We start from the raw sequence: 27621 nt of genomic DNA on the forward strand, positions 1-27621 counted from the left end.
GACCAACTCATTGCAGATTAGACAAAATTGAGTCGGGTTACCTGCTTTGAGAGCTCTAGCAATACCTCTCGGGTTATTGGCCCTCAGTGCCACTTCTATCTTGAGAAAACAAATAACTAAACTTATATGAAGAAAGAATATGTCACGTGTTCAAATTTCTGATAAGTTAATTTTGTATAAGTAATTTTTAGGGTTAAATATGTTTTTAGTCCATATACTATCAAGCGGTTTTAGTTTTAGTCCCTATTTCAAAGTAAGGTACATTTTAGTCCTCCTTTTTAAGAAAACTTTGATTTTAGTCCTCCAAAACTAACACGGTTAAAAATCAGCTGATGTGGCTAACGGTAGACTGACACGACTTTTTTTTTCCTTATACTGACTCAGTGTTTCTCAGCTTTTCTCCCTCTCTCTCCCTCGTCTCTTCCTTCCATCTTCCACCCAACCTTCGGTCGCAGATGCATCATCTCGATTCTCCTTACCCACTCCTCTCCTCCCCTAGCCGTCGACACATCCAACAACTCCAAAATCATCGAGTAGTACTCCAAACTGCTCACGACGCCGCGTCGGAACGACGAGGCTGCTGCTGTAGCCATATCCGCCCACCCTTCGCTATCCACCAAAACCACCACGCTTAGAGAGACCATCCGCAAGTCCACCAAGAACGCGACAACATCTCCTGCATGGTTTATTTCCTCGATACTTACACATGAGTCAGTATAAGAAAAAAAATCGTGTCCGTTAACCACATCAGCTGATTTTTAGCGGTGTTAGTTTTGAAGGATTAAAATCAAAATTTCCTTAATGAGAATGACTAAAATGTACTTTAATTTGAAAGAGGGATTAAAACAAAAACCGTTTGATGATATAGGAACTAAAAACATATTTAACCTCCTGATTTTTATTTAATAAAAAGGGAGAAGGTGGGGGTGATGGTCTTCACCAAGCAGTTGAGGCAAAAGAAGGGCTGTCAATTCAAAATGAAACTGTCACGCTGGCTTCCAATTCAAAATATAAAATAATTATTTCATTTAAATGATAGCAATATCATATATCTAACTAAAACTGTAATTACATTTATTAATATTAATATTTATTTCAATCTTTTATATTTATTAGCTTTTACATTGTTTAAATTAAATATAAACAATAATTTAAGATTTAATTTATTTTGAAAATTATAAGTAAAATAAAATTAGGTAGTAAAATAAAATTAAATATAAAATCCAAAGTTTTCTAATACAAACTTGAACCTAATTTATCTGAGAATAAGAAGAGCCAAATTCATCATTTATTCACCCATTCTCATCAACCATAATATTTGTGATACCCACAAATATTGACATGTACAACGTAAATTTGAATCAACATTTTAATTACAAAATTTATTAATTAATAATAGTATTATCTTTTATATTTCAATATTTGATTAAAATTATTTTTAACTAATCACATCTTATTTTAAATTAACCATATCTATTAATATTTTCTATAAAGAACTCTTCAGGGTTTTATTTTAAATTAATTTTAACTAATTAAATTTCAGTTTCTATTAATATTACTTAATTTAATAAAACAATTTCTTTAACGTGTCATAACTGTCAGATAATTCAAATTTTTTTATAAATTTCATTTGAGTGTTTTTCTCTGTACCTCACCGTTCTCATCCTGCACCTCTTTTTTTTTATATTATTTCAATTGTGTCTCTGTCAGAACTACATAATCAGAGAGAATCTTTTGACTGTTGATTGTATGTATTGTTGTATGTGGTATTTCTCAGTTGGAAAGAACGAGGCCTTAACCGCAATGGTTGAGAGGACGTCGTGCTAGGTTGGATGCATTTCTCGGTTGAATGGGACAAAAGTTTGGATTAAATATATTTCTAGGTTGAAGGGAAAAAGGTTGAGTCAAAACACCATAACCACAGTTGGAAGTGCGCAGTTCATATCATGCCGCAATTGGAAGCGCGATTCATACCGCGTCGCAGTTGGAACTGCGGTAGCAGTACTTTCAAGTGCGGCTCATTTAGACCGCAACTTGAATTGCGGTGAAAGAATTTTATAATACTCCTTCTTTTTCTTTATTCACTATAATGTTTTTTAATTTGATTTGTTTTTTATTTTTTTTATTAGTTTATTTAAATTTTTTATATTTCGCAGTTAATATTTTTAATTTGTACTTTTTATATTTGACATTTATTTAAATATTATTTTTAATGTAATTAATTTCCAAATTTAAATATGTTTGTTAATTTTTTGAATTTATAATTATTTATTAATATTTTATTTTTCAATATGATTTATTATTTAATTATTTGTTGTTGTTTTTTTTAGTTTTTGATTACTTTATTAATTTAAATTTAATTTATTATTTTTTTGTGATTTTTAATTAAACCATCGTTACACTTTTTCATATCTTATTAAATGAAGAGCAAAATTGTCAATTAAGAGTTGCAGGATGGAACAGGTGAGGGTAGGGAAAATCACTCATTTAATTTTTAAATTTTTTCACTTTGATCTCTAAATCCCTTAAACAAACAATATCTCTCAAACTATCTCCCTACAACACAACCTATTATATAGTAGATAAATATTAAAATGTGTCTATTATAAATCATACATCATATAAAATATTATATTTCTTTATTTTAAGATGTTAAAATATCATCATAATCTCATCTTTGCATTCTTATCTAGTTCCCTTTCTTGGATCTACTAATATACTTCTCTCATGAATTATGAATTATCTGTATCTACACTTGGTAGTAATTCATTTAAGTTTTGTAACTTATGTTCAATAATAATAAGAATAACCTAATGGTTTTGAGTTTGGGTATTGTGTATACTTTTCCAAAGTTTTATTGTTAATTATAACAAGATTATTTTTTATGAAAATACACTAAATCTTCTAGAAGAAAAACAAATTTGTAATGTTGTACAGCATTTAATATTTTATCATGTAAGGTAGATTTGAGATATATATGATTTGGTTGTCTGAGTGATGTTACTAATGTTACTATGTACTAAAAATGGGTGGATTAGTTAGTCTTGACTTTAGAGAATGAAGAAAGTGTATCTAAGAAGTAGTAGAAAAGTGTGATAGCGAGGATAAGATGGCCCTCAATTTTCATTATGAATCTCAAACTTTGGACTGCATATTCATTTATTATGGCTTATTATTATCTTCTTGGAATGGGGACATTAAATAAACCACCAACCAACCTCATTTTCTTATTTTAAATATCAATCCCTTGTTAGTATTCAATTTTCAATAAATTTTATTTTTAATTTTAGATTTTTTCTTTTCATTTATACTCTTAGTTTAATTGATATAAAATGAAAAATTAGTCATGAAACTTATAAAAGAGAGCAAAAAATGCAATGACATCTAAATATATATTGAAATAAGAAAGCTAAAAAAGTATAATAAATAATTTATTTAAAATTTTCTTTTGAAATAGAAACATTAGATGCTTTTCTTGTTTTTTTAAACAAGTATTTTATAATATATGTCTAGGAAATCAAATTAATAACGATAAACTGAACATTTTTTTCCTTAATTTAAATGAGTTTACGTCTAAAGTAAAAATGAAAACTTAGAAAATTATAGGAGATAACTTTTATAAAACACATTCATGCAGCAGTTTCTCCTTGGATTATCTCAATAACCACTTCTTCAATTATTTGAAGATATAACTCACTCTTCTATCGACCAAAAGGAGTTAGAAAATAGTAAGTATTAATTATAAATAATGTTAAATATAAATAAAATTAAATATTAATGTAATTTAGTTAGTTAAAAAATATAATATGATTAGTTTTTTATAAAAAAATAGAAAAGGAAAGGAAAGACAAATATAAACTAGTTAAATTCAAGAAGGATATATCGTCTAATATAATTGTGAAAAATAACAAAATTCCTATTATACCTATGTGTATATAACAAATTATATAGAAAATTAAATATCCGATAAAATTAACTCCCAAAAATGTTAATTACACGAGATGAAAGAAAAACTAAAATATCATGTATCAACTACCTTAAAGAATATTCAAACACTTTTTCTTTTTTGAAAAGATGTTGAATGCAAACTGGTTTTGGTATTTTTGGCTAATCCACCCTATTCTCTTGTTCCTTTCTTGCTTCCACATCTATAGCTAATGTCTTCCCTGGTTCAGGTTTCAATTACAAATTACATTCTACAAATCAAGCTAAAACAAAGAAGAAAAAAAAAAAAAAGATGGAATGAATTGGTTGAATAGGTAGATAGATTAATCAAATATTACGTACGAGCTGGAAATTGGTTTACGATCAAAACCATAGGTTATCCCCGAGAAACACGCTAACAAGAAACCCATCGCAAGTGGTCATGCTTCATGCAATTGGAAACCTCTGAAACTGTCTCCGTCTGCGTCACTGCTTCAGTAATGGAGTCATCGGTGAAATGCCCAAAACCAGATATCGTGATCATCTGATTAGAGTGATTTCTTCAGGGCGATTCCTGTCTGTAAAATCATTGCTTGCTGTTGGCGGCTTTCTGGGTTGGTTAATTGGTTTCTTCCACAATGGTAGAGAGAGAAGAGAGAGAAGAGAGAGAGAGAGAGAGGAAGAAAGAGTTTGGAAGAAGATAGAGGGACACACTGAGAAGGGGGTCCTACTGCTTAATTTTTGAGGGGCATCAACAGTCCCTGTCAATGATTTTTACTTGGATTGGGTGGTGTTGCTGTGTTACCTCTCTCACTCTCAAATGGCCCATCTAATCACCATCAGTTTGACACTCCTTTCTTTCTCACCAATTTGATCAATCAACCAAAGCTTCTCTTCTTCTTTGCCCCTTTCACTCTCTCTCTGCTTCTTTTTCATCACTTGGAGGATTTCAAATTGGTCCTTGAGGGTGGCTCAAAAGCTCTGCCTCTGGTCAAAAGGGACAATTGGATCTCCCTCATATGAAGGGACTTTCAACTGTGAGTGAGTCTGTGTTTGCGTTTCGTTATTGCTTTTTATTAGCCCCCACCTTTCCCCTTGAGAGGTTTCAATCTAATGTTAGTTTTAGTTTCTTCTGACAAGCTTAGTAGTAGTGGGTGCAATAGTAAGATCTAAAAGCAAATTTTTTTTACACAGATCAAGAACAGCAGCATTCATGGGATTCTTTGTTGTTTACCTTTGTGTAATTTGATCCGTGTTACTTGTTATCCCTCATGCTTGAAGAGGTGGTCAATGGGAACTGGTTGGTCTTTGATTTTTCTAATTCTACCTGTTACTTTAATGGTATTTGAAAATATCTTCTTGTTTATTAACTGTTTGGCGAAATGTAGCTGATCTGAGTTGATTTTCAACTCATCAGTTTGAAAATTCTTCAACCCTTCTCATATAGTTTTTTAATTTCATAATATCGATACTTGCTAAGATACATTTTGAACTGCTGTTGTAGCAGCTGAAGAAGCATGTAACTACTGCCCATGATTTTATAAAAATTGATATTTCTTGCAATGAGAATGCTTATAACTTATGGGGACATGTGTCTCTTGCAGTCGGTGGGTGTGTTTCTGGTTCTTGCATTGTTCAGTTGTAGCCCATGGACAGTGTGGAGCAGCTCGTACTGCAATGGGATGAACTTGAAGGAAGTCCGGCCTCACAGTGTCAGTATTACCGAATTTGGGGCAGTTGGCGATGGGGTCACTCTCAATACAAAAGCATTTCAGAATGCCATCTTCTACCTAAATTCATTTGCAGACAAAGGTGGAGCCAAGCTTTTTGTCCCCGCCGGCAGGTGGTTAACTGGAAGCTTTGATCTCATCAGCCATCTAACACTATGGTTGGACAACGATGCAGTAATTCTTGGATCAACGGTAATCTAATGTAAATAATATTGTGAAATGCAGGGAAGAGGAAGATTAGCAAATCTGCCAAATGTGCTAGCTTTGCTGGCTTGTCTGCAATGTAATTATGAAATAACACACTGTCACTTTCACCCTAGACGTAACATTCCTCAGCTATGTTTCTTTCTTACGCATATCTACCAACTTGGAAGTGTTTTATTATAGTTCGTTAACATAGATACTTCCTGAGCTATGTGTTAATATACAATCAATTTTTGTTACTATTTGATTTTTTGCTTCAGAAAACAATTTATGTTTGTAATTGTCATAACTCTAAAAAGACCTGGTAACATAATCAGTTGAATTTGCTGTCGCGTTTATTTATGTTACATGTGAAATGAATGCAATATCATGCTTCTTACAGAACTCCGAGGACTGGCCACTTGTGGAGCCTCTACCATCATATGGACGTGGAAGGGAGTTGCCGGGTGGAAGGCATAGAAGCCTCATTTATGGGCGTAATTTGACTGATGTTGTCATAACAGGTTGATAATATTCAAAAAGGAATTATCTTCTATACATATTCAATGAATCATGAATTTTTTTCACACCCTTTTCACCTCTATCTCCCGCTTCCTTTCTTACCGATAAAACATCATCTATCTCTTCTCTCTCAAGGTGTATGCACTTGCTATGGGTGTGAAAAAACCTTTTTGTATTTTATTTATTAATGCCATTGCTATCCCAATGAAGGTAACAATGGAACTGTAGATGGTCAAGGGAGTATCTGGTGGGACAAGTTTCGGAACAAAACATTGGATTATACACGTCCCCATTTGGTCGAGTTGATGAATTCAACCGGGGTTCTCATTTCAAATCTAACTTTCTTGAACTCACCATTTTGGACTATTCACCCTGTATATTGCAGGTTTGTTCCCTAAAGAAAGATTAATTTACATTCCATACTTGTTCACTGAACGACATGAACTTAAATTAGCATTTTAAAGTTATGCAATAGTGAAGCTTTCATGATTAGGGGGAGATTTGAAACTGTTTTTCTGGATGAACAGCCATGTTAGAATTCATAATGTCACAATCATTGCTCCTCACGGTTCACCAAATACAGATGGCATTAATCCAGGTGAGTTTTCTCCGTTAAGTTGGAAAGTCATACACTGCTAACAATGCACTAATATTTTAGACTGATTTCAACAACCCAATGTTCTTTTAATCCCGTGTTAGTGTGCTATAAAGTATTTGTCATGAACTTTTTAAAAGGGAAATTTTCATTTGGACCAAATGAAGACTAGCACCTTGTGGGAATAGGCTATTGTTGTTGTTGTGTTGGTAGTAGTGCTTACATTCATAGAAATAAAGTTACGTATAAAACAGTATTAATGTTTTTCTTGTCCGGGCTAACTTTCGTGCCCTCTAATTTAAACTTAAACTTCCTCAGTTCCCTTTCCAATTTCATTGCAGAAGATTCATCATATTCTCATACATACCTTTTTAACTGTGTACAGATTCTTCAGACAATGTATGCATTGAAGACTGTTATATAAGCACTGGTGATGATCTGATTTCCATCAAAAGTGGATGGGATGGATATGGCATTGCATTTGGTCGACCCAGTAGAAATATTAACATCCGTGGGCTCATTGGGAAAACAACTAGTGCGGGGATTGCTATCGGAAGTGAGATGTCTGGAGGTGTATCAGAAGTTCATGCAGAAGATATTTACATTTTTGATTCGCATACTGCAATTAGAATAAAAACTTCTCCTGGCAGGGGTGGTTATGTTAGAAATGTATATGTCTCTAACGTGATCTTGGCTAATGTAGATATTGCTATTAGGTTCACTGGTTTATATGGAGAACATCCTGATGACAATTATGACCCAGATGCTCTACCAGTAATAGAAAGGATTACTATCAAGGATGTAATTGGGGAAAAAGTCAAACGTGCCGGCCTTATACAGGGTATTAAAGGTGACACCTTTGTCAATATCTGCCTATCAAATATCACACTTAATGTGACCTCAAAATTGCCATGGAACTGCTCTTACGTTGAAGGATATTCTGCCCTGGTTTCACCGGAAGCCTGTGAGCCTCTCAATGAGCGAATATCCCCTGAGCATTGTTCTGATTGTTGCTATTTACCAAATCAAATAACGAGTTTGGGAAATCAACACTGGGGTGCTTGGGTTTAGAACATCAAGCTACCGAAATTCACTTATAGCTGAAATTTGATTGGTGAGTTTCTTCAACAGGACAAATTTTACCTCACAGAAGTTGAATGGTGTTGCTGATCTGCGGTTGTCTGTCTGCGGAATGACACCGAGAGATGATTTTTCTTGTAACTTGTGTGCAGTAACAAATAATTGAGTGATTTATCAGAAATTGAATTTGAATGATTTCATGTCTTGCTGTTCTAGCTACTTACTCTCTTTGAAAGTAAAATGAAAATTTTGTATAAATTTTTCCTCCTCGAGTTAGCTGATCTGCGGTTGTCTGTCTGCGGAATGACACCGAGAGATGATTTTTCTTGTAACTTGTGTGCAGTAACAAATAATTGAGTGATTTATCAGAAATTGAATTTGAATGATTTCATGTCTTGCTGTTCTAGCTACTTACTCTCTTTGAAAGTAAAATGAAAATTTTGTATAAATTTTTCCTCCTCGAGTTAGCTGGCACATAAATAAGGGTTTTGCACAGAAGTAAAACGTGTACATGAATATTTGTTTAAAATAACATTACAACAACAATTATGGATAGCTGAGAAAAAAGCATGATTGCATTGCCTTTATATGAGAATTAACAAAACGAATGAGTCATACTTACAGGTAAATCGGCTAGCAGGAACTATCCCATGTCATGTATTTAAACAGGAATCCATGTTACATAAATTAACCATCACTGGTGTAAATTATAAGGAATCAATGATATATAGAAAACGGATATGGAGAATGCACATATCAACAACCCTTTCTCTAAGGCTGAGAATCTCAACTTCTAAAATACAATGCTTCTTGGGGATGCCTCGCTATCTTCTTTTCCGATAACTGAAGATAGAACCTGCCTTGAAATATGTGTTTCAAGCTCCCTGGACACATCTGTTAATTTCAAGTCGAAACTGTTTCTATATTTGTGATGTGGAGATGCTATCAAGTTGCTAGAGAACACCGTCGGTGAGCCAGCAGAAAATCTCCTTCTCGGGCTTGTGAACCTTCCCGGCGATCCCGTAAGTCTCCCTTTTGCTATAAAAGATGTTGAGAAAATATCCTCGGTGTCTATAGTTTTGTCCGAATTCATCAATGGTCCGCTTTTTGTTTCCAAGGGAAGAGGTTTTATCGAGTTATGTTCCCCCGTTGGCTTTTCTTTCACAAGCTTTTCCCTGGCCTTCTCAGCTGCCAGTAGGGCTTTTTCCCTGGTCAACTTTATGAGTTTCCATGGGTTAATGCTCACATGGAACTTCTTTGTCTTGATCAACGGGGAAGGTTCAGTTTCTCGTTCAATCCTGATAGACAACCTAGGTGAGCCCTGAAGTTCAAAACAAACGTCCCTGTTGGTTTTGAATCAGAATCAGGTCATAAAATGAAACAATCTATATCATTCTTACCTGGTTTCCTTTGCATAGAAACTTGGACATTAGTGTTGGCTTTTCGGGTGAGTCAAAATCAAAGCTCTCCTCTGAAGAGAAATCAGAATCATCCAATGATTCCAATTCCATGGCTTCATTCTCTTCTCTCATTGCTAGAATATAGTCATAGGTTCTCATTCCCTTCATTAATAACACACAATGTATTCAACAACAACCAAAAGGACATATAGCTAAAGCTTGATGGCAAAGCACTTTCGCAAACTAATTATCAAATCCTGTATTTTCTTCTAAATACTTTGGTAAACTGGTTTAATAGCATTTTGTAATTGTTTTAAATAACAAGGCATGGTAATATATGATCGTTGACAGTTTAAAAAACTATAAAGAAAGCTACCTTTCGTATAAGAAGCACATGAAAGAAGAAAAGCTGCCCCAATGCTGCTGTACTGTAAGCTGTCAATAGGAGAAGCAAAACCTGCAGCAGCATTCCATGAAGTTGTAAGCAAATCAGAAGTGAGGTTAAATTTTGGACGCAGTATGTAGCAAAATACAGAAATGTTTAAATAATTTAGACAACTCTTACACATATGGTTGCAAGAACTCCTCTTGGAAATTCTATATGGAGTTTGCTCTGAAGCTCCTTTTCTATTCCCCTTTTATCAACAAAACATCTGATAAATATAGCAATCGCAGCACCTCCTTCAATCAAGAGCTGAAACATAACAAACAATGTTGGAAATTACTCAAGTCACCTAACTCAAACACCAGTTATTTTCGTTACTAAAATTGAAGCAACTTGTTACTACTCACCATTAGCAGAACGAAAATCATAAGAAGAAAGAAAGTTGTGTAGTTTCTTTTTCCAACACAGTTATTCAGCCACTGGAAACAAGCGAAAGCAGATATACTTACGTCATAATAACTAAAAAGAATATATACAAATTAGAAAAGCAGAACATAATACCTACCCTGCAATGGTGATCAAATCCTTCAACACAACGATTGCAAGTCCTGCAGTGCTTACTGTGCTTTTTCACCTGATTCAGAGGAGAGTTGGATTTAACAGGGGTAAGATAAGGATTTGTTTTATACACTTCTCCATACGCAATTATAGAAGAAAAAACAAGAAAGTATAAGGAATTAAACGAGACAGTGGTATGCTCGACTCACATTAGTTCAATTAGCTTCTGTATTTGTTAAAATCTAAATTATAGAAATATTCTTGAATCTAGTTAATTAACTTCTAAATATGATCGTGTGAGTGTTTTTTCCGGCCATTTAAGAATCCGATTCATATTGCTAATATAATTGTAATTAATTAACTTCAAATTTAATCAAACTAATTTCACGTTATTTAATTTTATTTTCTTATTTTCTTTACCCTGCATGCTTGTTGAAAGGTTTATCCAACAAACTAGATTAATTGAAGTACCTCAAAATCGCAAAGTGCACAAAACGAGATGTCATCCTCTTTGAGACTGGGGGCAACGGCATCATCATCGTCCTTCATGACAAGGGGGAATGGCAAGAGAGGCTCCATTTGCGGACTCGTCTTCAAGGGATCAAGGTACTTCCTCTTGATGAATGTCCTCAGCAACTTCCTCTCCACCCTCCTGAAAAATCTTATCACAATCTGCCCGAGAATGAACCCGTAATTCAGCTTCTGAGTCGGATTTAACGTCCCTCTCTTCTTCTTCTTCTTCTTCTTGAAGCTGGTCCTGTCCGTGGGGTCAATCGCCGTGCACCTCACGAACAGAAACATCACGGAGGTTGCCTGCGCAAAAACACGTGACAGTGTCACAGAAACCGAACAGAGTCGAGACTGAAAACAAAAAAACGACGTACCACGACGGAAAACGCGAGGGTGAGTGTTAACTCGGCGGTTCGGTTTCCGAGGAAAAGTCCGAGGAAAGTGTAGAAACACACAACAAGAAAAGCATACACTGCCGCGCCCACAAACTGCAGTCACAAAACAGAAACTCAATGAATCTGATCTGATCCCTGCTTAGATTTTGATATTTGATTCTGAAAATTGAAAATGTGTAGAAATAGAAAAGACCTGTAAGGGGTGGAGAGGGCGTTGCCAACCATGGCGTCTCATGGTACAGAGTATCAGTGAAATGTAGAACAAGAGAGAACGAGAGACAGAGTGAGGTATTAGAGTTGCAAGTTTCACTCGAGTTGACTCAACTCAACTCACCTCACCTCACCTTAACGGTCAAGTCTTTGTTTTCAAAATTGAACTTAACCGGGCTCCATTTGATGTTTTTTTTCTTCATCCAACGGATACCAATAGTGCCTCGTTGTGCCTTTCCCCAGAGAAAACTAGCTTTTTCAAATTGGACCAAATTTCAGGCCTTATCTTTATGGGCTGGCTCCACTCTTCATTCACCAAAAGGGCTTCATCCTGCACACTAAAATTTGGAGGTGCAAAAAGAAAACTAGGAGATGAGGAAGAAAGTCCCGAAACTCCAAAGTGAAACACAAACCAAGCATGCTATACTATTATTAAATTAGAAGGGATTAATTCTATTTTATGGTTTCTATATTTTAATTTCTGCTCGATTTTTGTTATTCATATTTAAATTGTGTAGTTTGCTAACTTTTCCAATTGGGTTCATCAACTTGAAATTTCTTATACAAATATATGATGGAGATGTAGTATATAATTAATTTGTATAAATTAGCAAGAGAAAAAGTGTATCAAATATGTTTAAATAAAATATTAAATGTGAGAGTTTTTTTTTTCAAATATTTTTTATGAATTTCCTATTGCAATAGAAAAAAAATTAAAATGATTTTTATCATTAAAGATTAAATTGGAAATGTCTAAAATAGTTATATACAAAAAAATTAATGGAAATGTTCATATTGTTTACCCAATTCATATGTGTAATTCTAAATGTGAGTAAAATTTCTAATTTCTATACAAGTAATCTACTTAACATTATCGTTGTGCACTCCGAAAATTCATATCACAAAAGCCGACTTTGCATTATATTACCAATTTAATGCAAAGCTTCCGAAAGAAAAAGGTACTTTAACCCCGATTTTTACAAATTATCCTTTTGACAATCATGTTTAATAATAAAATGTTAAATTAACATGATAAATTTAAATGAAATTATTAAATAAAAAATAATTGTATACTATTAGGAGGATGTAAGAGAATAATAACAATGTTTAAGTATCAGCTCTCGTTAGTAAAAGGTGTAGGAATCAACTGGTTTGCATAAGTTTCGGAAACCTTGTCATTCTAGGCTAGCAAAATTATGCATCTGCACTTATATTATATTAAAATATATAATTTGTAAAAATGATATTAAAAAATATTAAAATAATAGAATTTAGAAACATATATAATATTACTAAAAATAATACTAAAATAATATATGTGGGGGTTATTTTTAAATAAAGAAGTTATGTGTAATTACTTTTTATAGGAAAAGGTAATTTAATTACTTATTTTATTAACTAATGAAATATTATTTTTATTTATAAAGGATTGTCCCATTAAAAATGATATAATTAAGAAAGTAGTAAAATTTATATAATATATACACATATCTATAATGTTTCACAGGCATAAATACATGGCATATTATTTAAGCGGATATTAGAGATAATAAGGCACGTAGTAAAAGTATTTTAAATTAAACATCTCAGCAATTTATCAGAAACATCATATAAACAAAAAGCTTCTTAATTTCACTTCATAAAGTTTAAACACCGTCTTGAACTCCTCATTAGTCCCATTTTTCTTGAATTTACATATTCATGCCTCAACAATGTAACCAAATCTTCGACATGTTAGGTAGCAATTAACACCATTCTGTGGTCACTGTTCAAATATTGTCCAACACATTCCTAATTTTTTACTATAAGCATAACGAGAGAAAAATTAATGAGTGCTGAATGTTGACTTTTTCCTTGCATACAATTTTTCTCCCAAAAAAAAACTATATTCCTATATTTACATTTTATACATAAAGGTAATAATATGTATATATTGTCATATAGATATGTAAACTACAATTCATGTATAGAAGGTGCTGGAGATCCGATAAGTGGTGCATGCATGAAGGTGAAAAAAATTAAGTGGATCCAGGCAACATAGATGTCCCAAGAGCAAGAACATTTCCACCATTGTTACTGTAGATATTATTTGCATCATTGCTTCTAGGAGCTCCAATAATTGACGAGATAGCTGCTGCTAACGCTACAGTGAAATTTGGATTGGAAGCAACAGCTGCAGTCATGATATCTGTCATAAACGAAGGTTGTTTTTGCCCTAATGAATGTTGCAATTTGTGAGGGAAGATGATAGGGTGGCCTGGTAGCTGAGGAAAAGTAGTTGCATGCAATGGAAAAGAGGAGGTGTCCCGGTGCAGTTGCATAGGGTTGTTGTTGGTCATGTCAAGGGTGATAGTGGGAAATGGTGCAGAGGCTGAGAGGTACATGGAAGAGAATACTCCTACACTGTTGTTTAGTGCTTCGTTACTTGTTGTTGAACCTGAAGAAGATAAAAACATAGTTGCAGCTGCTGAGGTAGAATTCGCCATCACCGTGGCTGAAGGTGGAAGAGGGTGGTTATGATTGCCTTCGTAAGTTGTTATCAACACACTTTTGTCCTCTGTACATCTTTGCACCTGTACAACGTAGTTGGCTCAACATAATGTAACAACATCATGCTCAGAAGCAAAAATGAGAATTATTTACCTGTTTTCGAACCGGACATCCTAGTGCCATGGTGCAACGATAGTAGGCACGAGGACATGGATTACCCTTGGATACTTTTTGCCCATATTTCCTCCATTGACATCCATCGCAAATCTGAACGCTCACATTTCATTAAATATACATAAAATAAATGCAGCTGGTAAGTAGGGTATTTAAATTTAATTATTAATTACCACTGGAGCTTCTGATCTTGCACGCACGGAAACTCTGGTTCTTCTTAAAGGAGGCTCACCGGGCTTGGATTCTTCAAACTTGGGACTCTTGGATGATGATTGTTCAATAACATCTTCTACACGATCAGGATGAGCCTGCTTTCCAGCATTATTTTAGTCAAATGATGATGCACCTTTTTTTATTAGTTAATAATGTACCTATGACTTTCTAGAAAAATTAAGAAAATCAGTACCTCTTGACTAGATTTATCATTGGAGACTGATGCAACAACTTTAGCGTCCAATTTGGGGCATGATTGTGGGTCCATTAAATGATGACCAGACATCATCTCCTTTTTCTCCACCTTCTGTTCCGTATACTAAATAAGTTCAGTGCTTTTTGGTTTAACTCTATGCATCTAGATGTTTGAATGTAAATTTTGATATAATTAGCAAAATGTAGCATTATTAGGTTTACGAATTAGTAATTGATAGTTTATACATACTGGTTACATACAAAATAATACTACCCTTAGTAAAATTAAACTAACTGACACAATAAGTTATATTATTTTAAAAATGAGCACTATACGTACTTTAAAATAATGATTTTTTAATTATTTTATTAAATAAAATAAAATCTGGCATGTTCATGAGATAGAATGACATATTTCCACATTTCATAAGTGTAGTTCTTTTTTAGATACTACTCCTTACAATTCATATGTAAAAAAAAGTTCACCTAGTTTTTTTTTCTACATTTAAGTCTTTTTCTTACTCTTTATCTCTTCTGACTAACGACCTAGGAGTTCGTGGAAAGCCCGAAGTAACCACATATATGGATTCGACGACTTTAAGGATGGAAATCATGACGACCTTTCTTAGCTCTTTTAGATCAATGTCCCATTGAAATTGGTAACACTCAGACGGTCGGAAAGAATATGAAAGAATTTAAAATGACTGAACTAATAAAGAGAGTACAAACCATAAATCTTAGTTAGACTGAAGCTATTCATTTAATGTTGTAAACATAAGATCGATCTTATCTGCACAAAACGTATAACCTAGTAAAACTAAACACACACACATATATATGACTGCTAATTACACATAAAACCTAGCTACCTGATACGGCTTTTGCTTCTGCATAGCAATGAAAAATTGAAGATGGTGGTAGTTTTGGGTGACTTGGTCCAACATCGTTCTCAACCTGTAGTTCTCTTCTTGCAGTCTTAGAAACTCCTTTTGGAGCGTATTCAGCTGGAAGCAAAGAGAGATAAACAAAATTGAATCTCAAAACATAGATTCTGGCATCTATTTAATTTTGAAGAGCATATGTAAAGATCTTGTGATGCAAACCGGAGATTTAAGATTTTGATCAATTGCTGCTGATCTTGACAGTTCGTCACTCTGACTCGGACACATTAAATTCAGAGTGGTCTGGATATTGCACAACACAAAGAATAAGGAATATTGGGTTTTCAGAATCTAATTAAAGAGCAAGCATAAATGGAAAATTACATTTACGTGATTTTCGGTTGATGTGAAAACTTACATTTACGAACTCATCAGTGAAAAGAGGTTGTGGTCCGTTGTCTTTAGGAATGTTTGAAGGGAGATGATGGAGGTTATCGGTATGAGTGTGGTTGGACGGTGAAGTTGAGAAAAAATCGAGTTCTTTGACGGTGTTGACGGTTGTAGAATCCAGATCGAGATTGGTGGATCCAAGTAAGGTGATTTGACGACGGTGCTGTTGCATTTGGCGGTGGTTTTCCATTATCACTCTTACTGGGGAGAGAGTTAGAAACAGAAGGAGCACTTTCAACGCCAAGGGTTTAGATGTGTGCCACTGCTACTGCACACTCTATTTCTCTTTTTCATCCTTTCAAGTTAAGACCGAGAATCTCTTTTTATATGCTCAAATAATATTACTGTATATGTTAGGAAAAAACGAAAATGAAATTAAAAAACATTATTTTTCATTTTTTTTTTCAGTTAAAGACAAAAGTGCGGAGAGCGTAAGGTGAAAAAAGAAATACGATATTTTCAATTATGATAATCTTAGTGTTTGATTTTTATTAAATTATGTTTTACTAACTAAAATAAGGATTTCAATGACTGACAATATATAGATTCTGAGAGTGATAGTAAGAAAATTATTGTTTTGACGTATTACTACATATTAATGTTGTTTTGTTAAATTAAAAGTTTAGATTACATACACTATATAACAAAATGTCTATAAAGTTTGGTAAGAATATTAAATACTCTCGATAATTCTAGATTGTTTAATAACTTTTTTCCTTTTCACTGTATTTTTAGAACAGCCATTTCCTAATTATTTATATAAAGCCCCATTTAGTAAATTAACGGGTCCCTTCAAAACATTGGTTTTTTTTTTTGAAGAAGCATTATCACCTGTTAATGAATCTCAAAAGTACATTGGTATCCTCATAAAGATTATATATATATATATATATATATATATATATATATATATATATATATATATATATATATATATATATATATTATACATAATTTGATGATCTAAAAAATATCTAATTCACTTACATAAGAATGATTCTTCTAAATTTAAAAAACTTTCAATATAATGGATTTAATACCTCTACGATAAGAATTGATATTTTAAAAAATAAAGCAGGGCAAATGTTAATAATAAATATATAATAAAGCGTATATTTAATTTTATATTTGCCATATATATTATATAGCTAAACCACTATTATTTTTTTTAACAAACGATTGAAAATTCAATCTATGCTTTAAATTAAGATTATTAAAAAGCCGAAATCAGAATATGGTGTTTGAAAGATTCATTGATCAAACAACTAATCAGAAACATATGAATAGCATCCCGTTTAATGTTTTCTGTTATTTATGCTTTTATTAGTTACAGCACAATTCATTACATTTTTTATTCGTTAAATATATTAAATACTCTGATTCTAAAGTAATTAGTGATTTTTCAAAACATTATTTATTCCTTTCTCCATTAATTAAAATACGCGAGTAAGACGTATTCAATAAAATAAATCTGTAACTGTTCAAATATTGGTAAGTTCCCGTCTAGTGAAAATAGTTTTATATTAATTACTCTCAATTATAAATGACATATTGTTAAAAACAAAAGCTGTTATTATTTTTAAAAAAAGAGAGTAATGGTTAAAATAGAAAAAAGTATCTCGTTTTGTTTGATTTTTCTCTGTTCATTTCGGAGACGTTTGACGGCACGGCTCTATCTGAAGGTCGTTAGGAACTGCAAGAGGTGGGCCCCTCTTCGTATTGGATCAGCCCTCCACGTCAGCCCCGCGTCACTCTAGGTTCATGCCATCCTTACCACTACCCAATAACTGAAAAACCAAAACTAATTTTCTCACCCAGTTTTATTAAAATAGAATTATATAAGTAAATAATAAATATCGATTAAAATTATAATATGATTAAAACTATCACTAAATAAAATAAAATAAACTAAAATTTTCTCATATTAAAAATTATTTTCTGAGTTTTGTCTTTAAGATTTTTTAGAAGATAAATATAGAAAGACAAATATCAAATTGAATCTGTTTGTATATATATGCATATATACAAACACTCAAATTTCTCATTTGTCATTATGTACATGGTTGAACGCAGCGTTTTTCTAAAACGTAATGTTTCTAGGCCACAACTGACCAACTTACACGAACACTACCAAACAAAATATTGAAATTAGCATAAAAGATGGATCCTGACTTTTCGCCTTATTCATTACAAATTACAAATTACAATTATTATTCATCACAAATTACAAATTACAATTATTATTCATCACGAGTGTTTTCAAGCCATAAGAAAATACAACTCATAATATTATATAATATTCAGTGAACAATATTATTGTTTTATCCTGTTTTCAATTTACTATAAACAAAAGAATTAGAGGTAGTCATATAAGAGTGAGAAGAATAAACTAATTAAACTAGTGAAGACAGTCGACGTGATAAAAGATAGATGGATTTTGTTTTGGCACTCTTCCCATGGTGAACTAGAAAATAATGACATACCCGTTATGATGAATCAATTAGACCTACATAATAAGAAATTGAACCCATGATCTCAGCTTCAAATTAGCAAATGGGTATCCTGAAGTCAATGCCAGGTTATGTAGGTTTCTTTTACATTCATCTTTCCTTGTTCATAACTTTGACAAACATGCCATTCCATAAACTACAAGTCTTCAAATCATCATCAAGTCAACGTCATCTTAACCAGCATGATTCATTTTTTCTAGCAACTTTTAAATTCCATGTTTTAACCCCAATCTCGATAACGCACGCCAACCCTTTTTCTTCAAATATTTATTTAGACTTCAAAACCTTAATTACGACATTATTGCATAAATAATGGACTATTCAGCGTAGTTATGAAATTTTTTTATCATTGGAAGACTAATCTTCTTTTTACTTATAAATTAAGTAATTTCTAGCATGGACTACCTACATTCTTAGCATATAAATTAGTTCTTTTTAAGCTTTTACATCATCTAATCACAATATTCTATTACTATTATATATCCATCTAGCCTTAGGATGCAAAAGCCAAAAAGGGTTTTTGGATCGTTTCTGAACCCACCTAAATGGTATAAGAATGATGGAAAATGATTATACTAAAATGGATCAAAATTATTGACAGAAAATCTTGAAAACTGAGAAAGTTATTACCATAACAGTGATGTTGACGTTTTGAAAATAATGACTGATGTTAGTTTAAAAATAAGGTAAAGTTTGAGTATTTTGTTGAAATTGAAAAAAAAAATAAAGTCCATGCATAAGCCATGCAGACCCACGCATGCATGGTGCGTATTAAAATATAATTGAGACTAATTAAGGCAAAGAAACAATATTTAAGAGGAGATGGAGTATGGGTGTGTTATGGAATAAAGGACTGAGGAGACCCCACTCATGTAATTTCAACTTTGGCTCGCACGTTGGGTTCAAAAACCACCATACTCAAATTCAAAACTAATCTTCACGTGTGTATTAGTACTTTCATCAGCAGATTCTGATTTATCCCTACACTACACCACCCTATAGTTAATTATCTTACGTAGACTCTTATTATCAGAGCATTGATTAGGTGGGAAATAAAGTGAAAGTTGAATAATCTACCCCAATCATCGTTCAATACGTGCCTGATTACGCTAATCTTTGCTTGTTTATTTTGTTAAATATAATCTATAGTCTACTTGGATAAAGAAATATAACTAACACATACCAAAAATTAACAGAAATTGGCAAACACGCAAGATGGTAGTGTTACAATCTGATTTCGTGTCGTTAAATGTATTGTCGTGGTCAGAAAAAACGACAAGGGAATGCTTTAGTTGTGATTTTAATACATATAAGCACAATGTTGTTCCTATTTCCTTTTAATAAATGGCGGGTTACTCTGCATAAGGAATAGGGCGGTGACTTTAAGCCTACAAGTGAGGGTTGAGAGTGGACAAAGTTGTGGGTATGGCCCATGAAGAATGGAGGGAACCTGGTCTTAAAGATTGGAAAAGGAAGAGACCTTAGAGGTACTGGGTGCCCCACGACAAGAGGGGTGGGTGTGAGTTAGAGGCTATATTCTTAGAATTTTGATTTTCTTTTTCTGTTTTAAATTGTTAATCTTTTTCTCTCCCAATGCTACATTCTAGGTTAGTATTTTTTTAAACTTTTTTTAATCATGAGTATTTACTGTTTAGAATATTTAATCGACTATTATTAATTCATCTAAATTTAACGTGTTTCGTTAAAATATTTTTAAGTTATGTTAGATAGAAGTTTATAACCGTTATTATATGATTTATTTTGTTATTTACTTATAACACTTATAGAAGTTAGGTTATTTATTAGTTTTGAAGATTTACGTATTTCCGTATAAATGTGCGTATGCTTTTATTATTTATATTTTCTTGTAAATATCCTTGTATAATTGTTGTGGCATGTGAAAAGTATTAGAGAGAAAGAAGACTTTCAAATCTCATAGATTTTGTACTTTCTACCTTATCACAAATCACAAGTTGATCTATTCTTATTCGACTTAAGCCAACATCTTTTTATTTAGTCATAAGTCGACTTATTCCTATCCAGCTATAAGTGAGTATGTTTTTATCTAGTCACAAACAATGACATTGGTAACTCACTATAACATATACACCGTAACAAAATGAGATCAAATGAAATTGTAAAACGTTGCAATTGAACCATTATAAACATGGTGTGAAATATACTTTCTAATAAAACCATTCTAAAGATTTGTTTGCTAGAACCAACTAATTGGTCAAATTATGTATTAAATAAGAATCCTACTATTGTTGTTAAAGGAGTCACACTAGAGAAAAAGTTAAGCAACATTAAACTAAGCATTGATCACTTTAGAATTTTTTGTTGCCTTGGACACGTACATGTCTCATATGCTAAAGAATCAAACTTGATCCTAAGAGTCAAAGTGTGTAGTTTTTTTTTGTGTTGGTAGAGAATTGAAAGCCAATCACATATACAATCCTATTATTCAGAAGATTGTAATTATCAGGGATGTAGTTTTCGAAGAAGACAAATGTTATAGGATTGGGACGAGAGCGCAAACCAAGTTAAACTTGATGCATTTGTTTAGGAGGAGAAAGGAAAAGAATATGAGCAAACACTATAAGAAGATAAAATGGTTAGGGATGACAAAAATAATCATGTCTACGGGTATTTGCGGATAAAATATATGGCGGATAATTGGTACTCATAGATATTTATTACTCGCAGGTAATGAGTATCAAGTATTTTAATACCTATTTATAAACGGATTGAATGTGGGTATCATAGTACCTGTACCGGCATCTGACCCATTATTAAATTAAATTAAAATTTAATTTTTATCTTATTAGGTTAACTTAATTAAAATTAAGATTTAATTTATATTTAATATTATGTTTTTTTTTGTAATTTTATTTTAAAACTTTTGTAAAATATCCTTTTTTATAATATTTGAAGGTATTCATGGATACCTAAAGGTTTTATAAAAGTAGTAGATATTTTTTAAGCGAGTATTTGACAAATAACAAAGTGAGTAATGGATGATTTTCTTTTTGTTGCGGATCGTATAACAGGTAGGAACTATCTATGTCTAACCTAACTTGTTGTCATCCCTAATAATGATACCTAAAGAAAGAAAATGTACATATTGCAAAAGATAGCTCAAGCAATACATCGGGTTCAATCCATACACCTTCATTTAGCTGAGTTGAAGAGCATAAATCGATTTTGAATAATAAACACAACAGATTACCTCCTATTTGGAAGCGAAGTGGAGATTATGTTAGTGGGAAAGGTTTTTCATAATAAAAAAAATGACATGCAAAATATGTCATTCTTCATGAATATAATGCAAATCTGGTTAATTTTGAGAAAGTTGGGAGACATTCAAAGTGGTGGAAAGCAATGAAGGCAGAGATTGATGTAATAGAAAGAAATAAAATATGAGAGCTAACAAATGTGCCTATTAAAATGAAAAATATTAGGGTTAAATGGGTGTTAAAAATAAAGTTGAATGAGAAAGGTGTGGTAGAAGGGTGTAAGGCCTTGTTGGTGGCAAAGGGGTAAGTTTATGCACTAGTGACGAGATTGGATACCATTCACAACATCATTGCACTTGTTGCTCAAAGGAATTGGCCTATATATCAACTTGACACAAAAAGCACATTTCTACATGGAGACTTAAGTGAAACAATATATTTAGAACGACCACCTAATTTTGTGAAGGTAGAGGAGGATGGGAAAGTTTTTAAAATCAATAAAGCATTCTATGAGCTCAAACAAGCTCCAAGGGTGTGGCACAAGAAAATAGAAGACCATTTTCTTAAGGAAGACTTTGATAAGTGAAACTTTGAACATGTTGTGATCCACAAAATTGAAGAATAAGGTACGTTGTTGATTATTAGTTTGTGTGTGGATTATCTTTTTTTATAGGAAATTATGAGAAGATGATGATTCACTTTAAGGAGACAATGAAGTGCAAAATCTATATAATTGATCTAGGAAAATTGAGATACTTCCTAGGAGTAGAAGTGTTGTAATCCAATGAAGGGATTTACATTTCTTGGAGAAAATTTACCAGAGAAGTTCGTGAAAGATTCAATGGTAAATAGTAATATAGTGAACAATTAAATTATTCCTAAAGCAAAATCCATAAAAGATAGTGGTGAAGTGAAGGTTGATGCAACAAAATACTAGCAGATGGTTGGTTGGTTGATGCATCTCACAATTAAAAAACAAAATTAATATTGTATGTATTATGTTTAACAAGCAAGTCCATGGTTGATCCCATAAAACTTCATATGTAAATTATGAAGAGAATTTTGAGATATGAGAAAGAAATAATAAAATTTGAAATTATTTATAACTGCAAAGGTGATGAGCTGCTAACCTACATCAATAGTGATTATGCAAGAGATTAAGAGGATCACAAGAGCACATATGATTATGTGTTCTCCTTAGTGAAGGAGTTATAACATATAGCTCTGAAAAAACAACTAGTGGTTACATTGTCAATCAAAAAAGTTAAATATATAACAACAATTTATTGGACAACTCAAGGCATCTGGTTTGGACGAATTATTGACAAACTTAATCAAATCGAAAGTAAATGTGTTACAGTCTATTGTGAGTATTGTCCATCATCTTGTGAAAGAATTGTCTTTTATGGGTAAAGTAAACATAATGACAACTAATTGCATTTCTTACACAATCTCAACAATAATGACATGATGGTAAAATTGGTACACTATAAGTGACTAAACCATTCAAGTTGGACACATTTGTGAGCTAAGGGAACTGCTAGGAGTTTTTACAGTTCCTAACTTAAATTGATTATATCATGGGAAGATATAGTAGGATAAGATTTATTTAGTCAATTGTGTTTGTCTATTGTTAATAAAGCCTTGAACATCACCAACTTAGTTGTTGCTAGTGCCTTCATATTTTAGGCTTGTTAGATGTGAATATTTATTTGTTGTCTTCAATTATAAAAGGCTTGTATAGGCCTTGCTGTTTTAATAAAGCAGTATGCATTTTTCGCCAATTGTGTACAGTAGTTTGCTACCCAACATGTTATGAGCGGTCTAATTGATTAGAATTTCAATTAAAATAAAAGAATAGTTTAAAATATAATTATTCTATGTTATATTGCTTAAAAGATAAAAATATATAATAGTATTATAGTTTAAAGAATTAATTCGTATAAATTAAATTATAATAGAATAATACAACACATGAATATAATAATTCATTTGATTTATATAATTAAAATATTAATTAATTAGTTAAAATAAATTAAAAACAATTTTATTATTGTTCAAATCTTATGTTCATTGACATAATATTGTTTGGGATATTGTCTCTTCTAGAGTCTAAAACTTTGTTCTTAAGGCATCTTGGAGGGTTGAAAGAGAAAAGTATGTTTAAATTTTTCTTGACTCTATTTTTTTATGTGAAAATATTAAGTGTATGTGAAACAAGCTTTCCAATCGATGACTAAGAAAGTTTTTGTTCAATAAGACGACACTAATGTTCCAACCTCAAGTCCATTGAAATAATATTGTTAGATCAATCACAACATTCGAAGTATTGTCCGCTTTAAAGTTTAAAGTTTTGTTATGATTTTATTCTTTAAATACATATTACATGATTGAAGAGTAAAGTATATTTAACTTTGATATCAACTTTTAAATAAAATGAGACTATTGATAAATAATTTTGGAAAAATAGAAGTATGAAATTTATATATGATTTTCTTTTAAGTTGAGAGTTAAAGGATTACTTTTGAAAGAAAATTGTTGTGTTTGATTTCATATGCCACATAGTTGCATGGGAAGTGTGATGATGAATTCATCATCCATTCTCACGTTTGTTTCCGTGGTAGTGTGTGAATTTGAGGGAACAAATTTATGTAAGAGAGGGAAGGATTGATTCGCGCAAGTTGCAAAATTGGAGATGGTGGACTGTTTATATAAACAAAAAAGATGAAACCACCCTTGCCTTTAGTTTGAAATAATGTTCTTTTCAGCATATATTGAAGATTCATGCATGCACAATTCAGATTTCCTGAATGCATAGCTCATATTCTTCTATTTTTTATGAGTCTTTGACCATAGAGGAGGAGAGATGGGTTGGTGGTTCAATTTAAACGACATGAATGTGATGGTTTGGAGTATTTATTTAGGATAGCAAAGTTAGCTACCTTGAGATGTGAAGTTCAGAGAGAAGTGTTGAAGTATGGCGTTCGTGAGGAGAGATACTTGATGTTGTTGTCTTTTGATAGGAAAAAGTCCTTAAAACTACAAATTGACAAATAACTAAGGAATGAACACCAATGATACATGCGTTGGGGTTTCCTAAGCATGATCATAAACATAGAACAAAAGAAAAAATGGGTAGAAACTTACTTACTCTATACTAAGAAATGATCGGTTAGAAATAGAGATTACTCGACTATGATCTCATAGGAACTTTCTGATTGTTAAACATATGATCAAGATTCAAGAACCTTTAGAGAAGACAAGAAACTCTAGAAAAGTAGTTTCTAAACGTTTTAGAATAATGAAACTCGTTTATAATAAAATTATTTATAAACAAACAATTTAATATTAAAATTACTGAGTCTCACTATTTTTAAGTTGCTACCACTTCTAAAATATCATAGATTTTACAATTATAATTTATCAATTCTTATCATTTTTATAATTTTTATAATAATACCAAGTTAAAAACTTAAAAATATTAGGTTATACAAAACATCACACATTAAAAATGTGGATTTGATTTTAGAATATCTCACTTTTACATAACACCTCAAAAGGAAAGATTTTAATGTGTTTGGATTGAAAACAGAATTTGAGAGAGTTGATAAATTTTAAAGATGAAAAATGGATTATAAGATTGTTTGGATTAAGAAAAAGATTGAATGATTTTAGCGAATTTAAGATAAAAGTTTGTAAAAAATTATATATGAAAAGATGGATATAATATATTAAAAAAATATTTAAATGAATAAAATTAGATAATTACTATTTTATCATAATAATAATAATAATATAAAATAAATTAGTTAAATGCAGAAACATTATATATAACAATTGAGGAACTAGATTGTCCTTACAGAAAAAACAAAATATACATTGCATCCAACAGAATTGATTCCCTCCAACATGTGAGCCAGAATCGATTTTCAAGTGATAGAATAGGTTATCTACTACTTTGCAGAAAGTGATTAACGGAACCATACATAATGAAAACTGAGATAGTAAAATTCCAAAAAAGAATGAGCAATTGTGTAAAAGTCATACACTTTCTTCCCAATCCCTTCAAATTTCTTCATTGGAATAATAATTTTCTAAGAAGATCATTCTAAAAATCCGTAACAGCACATTCCTAGAAACAAACACGGTGTAAGAGTTAAACGCTAGTGAGTTTCAAGAAACAAACACAGCAGAAGTCGACAAAATGGACATAAAAGCTGCAAGTGGGACGAAATCTGGTTTTATAATTTTGTTAATGTGAAAAGGAGAACCATAAATAAAGAAAATAAATCTGTGAGGCTAAGTCAAAAGTGCTTCGCTCTTTTATGTCTGATTTGGACAAAAAGATTCTGTCAGAAAAAAGAAAATCGACAAAAGAACACCATTTATTTTTTCTAGAAAGTGTGGTTGAAGACAACCTTTTTTTTTTTTTGGTTCTTTCATAAGTCTCACGATGATTAAGAATTGGTCTTTCTAAACGAAAAAAATATCACACCAAATCTATCAAAATACCAACAAATTTTGAGATATTAAAGTTTACTATTTTTACATCTTTTAATACGATTGGTAATATATTAATTATTTATTAATTACATATAGGGAAATTGATAGAATAAAATAGCTAAAAAACAATTATTTTTAAAATGAAAGAAGTATATGATGTTGTTGGTCTCCATCTTTTTAAGTTTCGTTGGACTTGTTCTAGAAGAAGAATTATAGGACAATTATGCTATTAAAGTCACTCTCAATTAAAAAAGAAGATACGAGTGCTCAATGATTTTCAGGCAATTAAGGTAAAGGAATCACAATAAACTATATATGCTTTTATTTGTGGACTCATGGAGATTTTCTTCTTCATTAATATTTCATTCATTTGATTTCTATTTTTAGAAAATATCAAGTCTGGTTGTACCACCAACTACTTATAAAGTATAGTTATTACTTTAATTTATATCTTTAAATTTATAGTTTAATTGTATATACTATATCAAAAGCAAATTAATTAGCTAATTTTGTTCTACCTTCTATTAGATTTTCATAAAAATATTATCAAAATTTAATATTGATAATTTAATATTGATTACCCGACTCAACTCGGCCCGACTCATTACGGATTGGTCACTTAGTGAGCCAACCTAACCTGGGTCACTTAGTGAGTCAACCTAACCCGGCTCACTTATTAGCAAGCTAAAAAAATTTAAATTCGGCCTGACCCGGGTTGATGGGTTAATCGGGTTGGCTTACTGGCTCATTTAATTATAAAAAAAACTACGATGCTTTTTAATTTAAATATAAATAAATGTCACACTAAAATATGTTAAACTCCAAAGACAAAAAAAAAATATCATACAATCCAAGCGTAATTCAAAAATATGTACAAAAGACAAACAAATAAGTTTTTAATATTGATATTTTTGTATCATTTATGCATTTATAATATTAGAGTCTCGAATAGTTAAATCTATAATATATTTTTTCTCTCTTTGAAACATTTTCTTCTTTATCACCATCTACAATATAATAAAAAAAATGCTAACTAATAATATTGAAAAACAAAATAATAAATAATTAAATTAAATTAAGTGGGTTGGTGAGCCAACCCGGCTCACCACGAGTTTAACGTGATGAGTCGGGTTCTAAGTGAGCCGGGTTGAAAACTAACCCTCATAAAAAAAGTTACATTTTTTTCAAACTCAACCCTTCTCAAACTCGTGGTGAAGCGGATTGTCTCACATGTTACAACCCATTTTGACATATGAATCAGTGTAGTAAATAATTAAAATTAAATTTAACTCGATCAAGCATTTAATTACACATTTGTAGTATAAAACAATCTCAAAAAAACTTTGAAGTTGCTTAGATTTTTTTTAATGATAAGATGACACATTTATATTTAGTTGACACACATTACAAAAATAAAATAATTATAAAAACATAATTTTTATATATTAAAAATAATAACATTATTATTATTAAATAA

At 31.7% G+C, this 27621-nt stretch overlaps 3 protein-coding genes across 4 annotated transcripts; 1 reads left to right on the forward strand and 2 right to left on the reverse strand.

The window, feature by feature from the left end:
* Positions 1-4061: 4061 nt before the first annotated feature.
* Positions 4062-8234, forward strand: LOC124837552 (putative polygalacturonase). Of its 2 annotated transcripts, XM_047312958.2 has the most exons (7): positions 4064-4961; positions 5119-5224; positions 5529-5846; positions 6241-6361; positions 6570-6744; positions 6887-6957; positions 7340-8234. In XM_047312958.2, the coding sequence occupies exons 3-7, from the start codon at positions 5607-5609 to the stop codon at positions 8023-8025; spliced, it is 1293 nt and encodes a 430-aa protein (XP_047168914.1). In that variant the 5' UTR covers positions 4064-4961; positions 5119-5224; positions 5529-5606; the 3' UTR covers positions 8026-8234. The 2 variants fall into 2 exon arrangements, with proteins under 2 accessions (XP_047168913.1, XP_047168914.1); XM_047312957.2 differs by lacking the exon at positions 5119-5224 and having other exon boundaries at positions 4062-4961.
* Positions 8235-8589: 355 nt separating this feature from the next.
* Positions 8590-11684, reverse strand: LOC124837551 (DHHC-type zinc finger family protein). Its single transcript, XM_047312956.2, has 9 exons — positions 11476-11684; positions 11262-11375; positions 10849-11190; positions 10385-10453; positions 10227-10298; positions 10000-10128; positions 9811-9891; positions 9435-9596; positions 8590-9355 (listed from the first exon to the last, which is right to left on the reverse strand). Exons 1-9 carry the CDS (start codon positions 11515-11517, stop codon positions 8828-8830), a joined length of 1539 nt encoding a protein of 512 aa, XP_047168912.1. The 5' UTR covers positions 11518-11684; the 3' UTR covers positions 8590-8827.
* A 1637-nt stretch (positions 11685-13321) lies between these two features.
* WRKY47 (WRKY family transcription factor) lies at positions 13322-16199 on the reverse strand. The gene is made up of 7 exons (XM_047312959.2): positions 15864-16199; positions 15668-15748; positions 15434-15568; positions 14563-14676; positions 14330-14464; positions 14136-14249; positions 13322-14065 (listed from the first exon to the last, which is right to left on the reverse strand). Exons 1-7 carry the CDS (start codon positions 16083-16085, stop codon positions 13511-13513), a joined length of 1356 nt encoding a protein of 451 aa, XP_047168915.2. The 5' UTR covers positions 16086-16199; the 3' UTR covers positions 13322-13510.
* Between the last annotated feature and the right edge of the window lie 11422 nt (positions 16200-27621).

Source organism: Vigna umbellata, chromosome 8 (assembly GCF_029865625.1).
Source record: "Vigna umbellata cultivar VRB3 chromosome 8, Vumbellata_1.0, whole genome shotgun sequence".
NCBI classification, from domain to species: domain Eukaryota; kingdom Viridiplantae; phylum Streptophyta; class Magnoliopsida; order Fabales; family Fabaceae; genus Vigna; species Vigna umbellata.

Excerpts from the sequence above, each read along its gene's own strand:
- LOC124837552 (XM_047312957.2), top strand. Across the intron at positions 6,362-6,569 it reads GACTGATGTTGTCATAACAG|GTAACAATGGAACTGTAGAT; the intron begins GTTGATAATATT and ends ATCCCAATGAAG. Across the intron at positions 6,745-6,886 it reads ATTCACCCTGTATATTGCAG|CCATGTTAGAATTCATAATG; the intron begins GTTTGTTCCCTA and ends CTGGATGAACAG.
- LOC124837551 (XM_047312956.2), bottom strand. The coding sequence starts at position 11,517 with ATGAGACGCCATGGTTGGCAACGCCCTCTCCACCCCTTACAG. Across the intron at positions 11,191-11,261 it reads CCCTCGCGTTTTCCGTCGTG|GCAACCTCCGTGATGTTTCT; the intron begins GTACGTCGTTTT and ends GTTTTTGCGCAG. Across the intron at positions 9,597-9,810 it reads ATGTGCTTCTTATACGAAAG|GGAATGAGAACCTATGACTA; the intron begins GTAGCTTTCTTT and ends TTATTAATGAAG.
- WRKY47 (XM_047312959.2), bottom strand. The coding sequence starts at position 16,085 with ATGGAAAACCACCGCCAAATGCAACAGCACCGTCGTCAAATCACCTTA. Across the intron at positions 15,749-15,863 it reads TCACTGATGAGTTCGTAAAT|ACCACTCTGAATTTAATGTG; the intron begins GTAAGTTTTCAC and ends TGCAATATCCAG. Across the intron at positions 14,250-14,329 it reads CAAGATCAGAAGCTCCAGTG|ATTTGCGATGGATGTCAATG; the intron begins GTAATTAATAAT and ends GTGAGCGTTCAG.